We start from the raw sequence: 7,989 nt of genomic DNA, 5'->3' as shown, positions 1-7,989 counted from the left end.
TCTGAATGTGCCATGAAAAATTTTGATTTGTATCAATTTTATTAAGTTTTATTTTCGAATACATAGCTTAATTATTTTAAATTATATTTTATTTGAAATTAATTTAAAAAAAAATAGTAATTTAAAAAAAAAGATTAATTAATTTTAAATTGAAAACGTCATTTTCTGGTGGCGTCTACACGCAAATAAATCATTTCATCATTTTTATGCATGAGTAATTGTACGCTCAATCATTGGTTGTTTGGATGGTTCGTTCGCTCGTTTGTTCTTTCGTTCGTTCGTCTGTTCGTTTGTTCGTTCGTCTGTCCAATTGTCGCGATGAGTAATGAACGCGATTAATGAAGCGTTCTGACAATGTACTTTTGCAACATCATGTTTTTGCCATTTTTAATTTTATTTAAATTTATTATTATTATTTATTGTTTTGGTAATGTTTGTTATTATTTTTATTGTTTTTTTGTGTTTATTTTGTTGTTATTATTATTTGCCATTTTTAATTTTATTTAAATTTATTATTATTATTTATTGTTTTGGTAATGTTTGTTATTATTTTTATTGTTTTTTGTGTTTATTTCGTTGATACTATCATTTCCCGTCTTATGGTTTTTATTATTTCCGTTTATTTCAATTCGCTCTCTGGAACTTCTTTGCAAGGACATCACTACCTCTACACTATGAAGTGTGCATGCAAATATGTACAGGCGAATCATGCATTCAAAACTGGTTAGTGCAAAAGAGATGTCAATCACCTTAACCATTAAACCATCGAGCAAGTAATATGGTATTATTATTATTAACATTGTTAGCAGTAGTAATAATAATAATAATATTATTATTAATAATATTCTGCGTCTCAGACATTGGTCTTGTAACGTATGGACAGAGTTGGACGCGTTCATTCTTTCCCACAGGATGGCTTGATGTTTGAGTTTTCTGCTGAGAATAAAACTTGCTGCTATGTGTATGTGAGTGTGTTTGTGTGTGTATGTCTGTGTGTGTCTGTGTGTGTGTGTGTGTGTGTGTGTGTGGTGTGTGGGTGTGGTGTGTATATAAATTATTGGTTTTGTAACTTTTTACTTCTCTATTCAGCGTTTTGTACATTTCTATCCTTTCTATGTCGGTCTGAAATTTTTTTCCATATTTTGATCTGTGGCCTTCGGTGGTCGCAATCCTCGTTTGTATGTTTTCGCTATCACTATCAGGAGTGTCGTCGTCGTCGTTTCCATCTCCGTCATCATTAGAGTTATTTTTGCCACCTCATTATCATCATCTCCATTCACGTCCTCTCCATTCTCATCGTCATCTTCACCATCATTGTTTCCACTCCCATCAACATCGTCACTTTCATTCCCTCTTCACATTCACAGTGACCGTCATCATCATCATCATCACCACCGCCATCATCATCATCATCATCATTTTTAACATCATTATCACCACCATCATAGCTATTTACAGACATTATTAAAATTGCAATCACAATCAATACCATAACTTCCTCTATGCTTAATGATGTTATTAGCAAGGATAATGATGACGTCATCAAATTAATGACAAATAATACGCCGTGTACGTATTGCGGAGTGCAGGCGTGCCCGTCTTATAACGAGGGATTGCACGCGGGTCCCCATCGTATCTCAAAAATTAAGCTCTACATCGTTTAAAAAAATTCACTAAGTAATTATGCAAGTCTTCTTTAAAAACGAGGTATAAATGAACACACACACAGCAGACACATTAACAGATATGCACACACATTAAAAAAAACATGCACAAACATTAACACATACACAAATACTTGATTAATCACACACATACGCACGCACGCACACACACACGCACACGTGTAGAACACACACATTAACCGATTGACACAGCAGCAATCTGATTAAACACCCAAACGTAGCAACATGTAGTACACTTATAGACTTGGGGTATTTTAAATTAAATTCGAATTACCCACACAGTCATTCATTTTTATTTTTGAGTGCACACACAACACGTACACGGATGTTTGAGAATTGACGCCTACATGCACGTACACAAACTCACGCATACACCCACACACGTCACATCTAAAAATACGCAGATGGAAGTAAAGGCATGTCATACGTCACGAACGACGTCATACAAAGGACACAATTATGTATCAAAACTTCCTGGGAAAACTCCTATATAATTTTAACGTGAATTCCCTTTCTGATTTTTTCTTTTATTTTTTGTTTGCTTTTGTTGCTGTTTTTGAATTCATCTATTTTTTCAACTGTTTTTGATCGGCGTTTGTTTTTACATCTGTTCATATTTTATGATTATTTGTATCTTCTTTTTTTTATTGAATTCAAATTCATGTTAAACACCTAACGATTTGATCTCAAGATATTAGGTGAATTATTTGAAAAGAAACGTCTCTTTCCCTGCTACATTTGGCTGAATGTTAATACAGTTTCCCCGATAAATCTCTATTTGAGCAATTTAGTTTTAATCAGCGCATCTAAACATGGAATCCTTCCCAAATGACTCCCATTTCAAACACACCCACATTTTTTCCATTTTGTTGCAAAATTTGTTTATCTTATGATGCATAAAACGGATTATTTCATTAACTATTGAAACTTTTGAGTTGCATTTCAAGAACTTTAACAATTTTTTTTCGATCCATTTGTCTTGTTCGGTAATTTTACACGCAACTTTTAACAAACGTGTATCAATATACTATTTTACTTGGTTGGCAAATGATAGTTAAAATTAATAAATACTGAATTAGTTGTTGAAATTAATGATCGTATAAACGTTCTTTTTTAATAATTTAGTCTTCAATTTGTTTGCGTGTTCGCCCAGACGTAGGTATACCTCATCTCAATTTTTTATCATTGAAATTTTATTTCCGCGTCTCATATCTGATGTAATTTATTTAAAATGTTTCAATTTTAAATTCGAACGTTATACATGCTACGTTGGGCTTTGAAACGAAATAATTTGTTTCATTTTAGCTTGGTTCTTTTACATTAGAATAATGATATTAATATACGTTAATGTTTAGTTTTTGAGAGAATATTAAAGTTTACAAATGTTGTATCTTTTTAATTTTTACATTAGCAACAATTTTTTCATTTTATATTTACATTTTTTATTGTAATACTACTACTCTTTAGCTACTGTTTGAAGTAACGTTGAAAGAAAATTCCATTAAAAAAATACATGATGATGAATGGCTACTGCAAGATTTAAATGATATAAAAATGAATAATGAATGAGATGCTAGTACCATGATGATATTGAGATGATATCCTCATGATATCTTCATGATATCATCGTGGTACCATCATGATATGATTATTAAGTATTCTAACAAAAACTCCTGCATTATTTTTATTATTTAACAAATAATTTTTAATAGTGGATTATTCATATTAAAACATTGAAGCCAAATAGTTGTGGTAGATTCGGTTACGAACACCAATAAAAAATATTTTCTTCATAATTTTCTTTCAACTTTGATTTATTTTTAATTTTGATAATTACGATATATGATTTAAATTTATTAGTTAAACATATAATAAATATTAGTTTTTTTTTATTTTTGACAGACTTTTTGAAACAAGAAGAAGAAAAATCAAACGGATTCACTGCTGAAACACTTTTTTGGATATAACAAAGCAAGTAAACTTTTGCTGACAACATTAGAAATTTCAATTTTGTCATGGTATTAAAACCGTTTTTAATAAAATTATTGAAGACTTCAGCTTATAAAATGACCATAGTCTCATTCATGAATTGTTAAATTCATATTTTAAAAAATTCACTAACAGCTATGTTATTATCATCATTAACATTACTGTTAATATTTTAAAACAATTTATCTGTTTTTGCGTTAATCATTCGAAGAGTTCGACCAAATCGCCATAGATTCGTTGCTTAGTTAGTGAGACGAAACAAAATCACCACAACAGTAAGAGCAACGAGAAGGTCAGGTTAAACGAACGCAAGCGTTTATATTTTGCGGGTCAACCACAGCAGTAATAAAACTAATACTAATGCTGTAATAACATTGTCTTAAGACATTGATGCTCATTTGATTGGCTATAATAATAATAATAATAATAATAATAATAATAATAATAATAATAATAATAATAATAATAATAATTATTCACGACAAACTCAGCAGAGACTTGAACCACGCTGTAAAGATGTCTAAATGGAAGAGTTCATCCTACGATCCACCCTTCCCCGACTCCCAACATTCGAACAAGAGGGCCACAGAGGCTGAGGTCAGAAGGTTATTTGATGCGCTGGACAAAGACCACAATGGTTACATTGACAGGTGAAAGCATTATGGTTTTATGATTTCAAGTTTTGGAAATTAAAATTATAATTTGTGATAAGATCTTTATTTCTTTGATGTTTCTTTAAGTTGAAATCGTAATTGTCGTCTGCTTGTTTAATTTTTTGTCATTTGTTTGAAATGTTTTCTGCTTTTATTTTTAATTCGTTCTACTGTTGGCTATACAAGACACGCTGTGCAGTGTGTGAGTAGCGAAGTCTGAAGAGAAATTGTAATTGTGATTTATGTAAATATTTGAATTAATTTAGTTTTTTATTACTGTTGCCATTGGAATGAATGTTCAACCAAGTTTGCGTTTGAAGCTGTTGTGTTCGGAAATCTTGAACCTACGGAATAACGATAACTTGACGATCGTTGGAAGCTACAACACTGGTGTTGGAAATATGAATGGATATAGATGCCTGAAGTTATAACATTGGTGTCGGTGGTAACGAGCGTTCGAAGAGTTACAACAATATTATTACAATTTTGGTTCCTCTGACGATGTTTACAGAAACAGTAGCTGATTGCGTGAAGGAGTGAGTGAGATAGCAAAAAAATGAAAGATTGAAAGAATTAAAAATTTAATTAAAGTCAGCAAACAAACAAATGATTTAATGAATTTCGATCGTTTTTCATAAAAATTTAATAATGTAGATGCCATTTCATTTCTCAATAGAAACATTCTCCAATCAGATGAGGGAATTACAAAATTTCTAAAAAATTTCATCAGCCGAAACATAAAACAGCCTTGGTAGGTATAACAAATGCTTTTTAAAAAACGTTGAACCCATAAAAAAATAAATTATATTTCTTGAAAAGTTTTTGCCACTCAGCTGACTTTAGCGCATTTTTAACTTTATCCTACTACATGAAATGCTTCATTAATTGTTTCTGTAAAAATTTCAAATAACATTTGTGGTTCGAATAGTTTAAACACTGTTGAAGAAATACTCTGATATAAAGTCAGTCATCGTTCATTTTCATAGGAGATTCTTAAGTGTTGGGAAATAATAATGCGCAAAATAACATTGTTTAATTCACGCGATGACAATGCATGTGATGATAACAATTCACATGATGACAATGCATCCGATAATAATTCACTTGAATCAATTCCCTGGTAACAATTCACTGGTAACAATTCACTGGTAACAATTCACTGGTAACAATTCACTGGTAACAATTCACTGGTAACAATTCACTGGTAACAATTCACTGGTAACAATTCACTGGTAACAATTCACACACGCGCAGGCACGAATTGCAAGAAACAATGAAGGAAGTGGGTCTGAACCTGACGGAGAAGGATATCAACACCATGATGCAAGTGGCCAACGTGCCCATCAAAGACAGAATCTTTTACGAAGGTCAGATGATCTTTCATGTCATGTCACGTGACGAAATCTTTTCATGTCACGTGACGAGATGTTTTCATTTTGCATGAAATGCTTCGATAGTGTGTAAAATGTTGCGGTGTATAGTGAGAATGGTCTGACGTCAAGTGGTGAAATGTTGTTGTTGTTGTTGTGACGTCACGAAATATGACGTTGTTGTGTTGCGATGTCCTTCCTGAGACTGATGGATTATCCAATTTTGGAAGCATGGAATTATTGGAAAGCTTTTTTGATGTCATTGTCGCTCATCATACATTACTTTTCTCATTTATTAATCATACCCTGTTTATTTACGATGCACGCACACTGATGCAGGCGTACTTCCATTCGTACGCGCTTCTTATCGCGGTTTAGAAATACGTCAACATTAACACGCATAAACCTTAACACACATAAACATTGTGGGGAAACATTAGAAATGAACATCTTTTCAACTGCCTGAATACATTTCAAAGAACAGTACACAAGGCACGCGTAAACATAAACACGTACATAAGTGTGCACTGGTAAAATTTGTACATGCAAGAAAACCGATGATGTTTTTGTCCAATTTGTACACTAGTGTACACATCATCTGTCTTGAGGTGTTTAGCGTATCAACGCATACGTATATACAGTACAGGCGTATGTACATTTTTGTGTACAACCCCAGGCCACAACTCGCGTTCCGAAGAAGAAGCATGCATATATTCCATCGGAAGCGTGACAGGCAGGAGAACGTGGAATGCAGAGTGGAGTGTGCCTCGATGGGATGCATTGAATATATTGATTTTCATCAGCACTCTGCTTTGTTTGCAATGTTTTGGCCAGGATAAATCGTCTTAGATCGATAAACATTTTAAAAAGACAACATACCCATAATTTAATACTCTCATTCTTGTCGGTGGAGTTCTTCCTTTCATTATTTCATTGTTGTTGTTGTTGCCGCTGCTGTTGCTGTTTTTTTTGTATCAACTCGTTAATGTTAATGTTATTTGTTTGGTTGTTGGTATGGAGGTTGTTGGTTACAGACACGCTTCCGTGTTTGCTGTTTGTTTCAGGAGAAAAAATGTTTTATTCCTTCTCCTTTTATTATTAAATTTAAACAGTGTCGTTATTTTTAACCATCAAGGATGTTTCAAGATGCAATTAAATTATATTTTAGACTTGATAATTTTAGCAAAGTCGTTTGAATTATTTTTATTCTTTTTTGATTTTATAAATAAAAATCTTACTTTCAAATTTATGTACTTTTTATTACCGTTAATTAATTTGTAATCACCTTGCGAACTCTTATCATTCAAGTTGTGGATATTTATTGCACTGTAAACATGTATTACGCAATCCGTGTCAGCGTTCGGCAGCGTTTGTTTATGGCCCACCAATGATCTCCGCTTCCATCGTGCCGTGCTGGAACTCCGCAATTAACAAATAGCATCATTCTCTCATAAATATGTATCTACGTGCGTGCGTGTGTGTGTGTGCGTGCGTGCGTGTGTGTGTATGCGTGCGTGCGTGCATGTGTGTATGTGTGCATTGTAGGTTATTTTTTTTCTCAAAAATTATTACTTTCAAATTTATGTACTTTTTATCTTTTTATCTGGAAGATAAACTTCACCCTCATCCATTGTCATTAACTGTTCATTCATTCATTCATTCATTCATTCATTCATTCATTCATTCATTCATTCATTCATTCATTCATTCATTCATTCATTCATTCATTCATTCATTCATTCATTCATTCATTCATTCATTCATTCATTCATTCATTCATTCATTCATTCATTCATTCATTCATTCATTCATTCATTCATTCATTCATTCATTCATTCATTCATTCATTCATTCATTCATTCATTCATTCATTCATTCATTCATTCATTCATTCATTCATTCATTCATTCATTCATTCATTCATTCATTCATTCATTCATTCATTCATTCATTCATTCATTCATTCATTCATTCATTCATATTGTCATTCATTCATTCATTCATTCATTCATTCATTCATTCATTCATTCATTCATTCATTCATTCATTCATTCATTCATTCATTCATTTATTCATTCATTCATTCATTCATTCATTCGCATCCCATATAAGTGTTCACTACTTCATTATAACGTATCTGTGAGCACACATATATTACATAAATGTATGAAGGTTTACACAACACACACAAACACACCACACACTTAAACACACACACCTCACACATACACACTAATACATGTATATATGGGGGAAAATAGTTGATTTGTCATCAAAAGCGTCATATATATA

General features: G+C 32.3%; 1 protein-coding gene across 1 annotated transcript; it reads left to right on the top strand.

Moving 5' to 3' along the window:
- Positions 1-4,190: 4,190 nt before the first annotated feature.
- Positions 4,191-6,546, top strand: HELRODRAFT_175049 (hypothetical protein; the record flags this gene model as incomplete). The annotated part of the gene is made up of 3 exons (XM_009022489.1): positions 4,191-4,324; positions 5,582-5,694; positions 6,374-6,546. 3 exons carry the CDS (start codon positions 4,191-4,193, stop codon positions 6,544-6,546), a joined length of 420 nt encoding a protein of 139 aa, XP_009020737.1.
- Positions 6,547-7,989: the final 1,443 nt, after the last annotated feature.

The sequence above is a fragment of the Helobdella robusta genome (assembly GCF_000326865.2).
Source record: "Helobdella robusta unplaced genomic scaffold HELROscaffold_32, whole genome shotgun sequence".
Classification (NCBI taxonomy): Eukaryota; Metazoa; Annelida; class Clitellata; order Rhynchobdellida; family Glossiphoniidae; genus Helobdella; species Helobdella robusta.
Note: the sequence above shows the minus strand (reverse complement) of the source record. Positions and strands in the feature narration are given on the sequence as shown.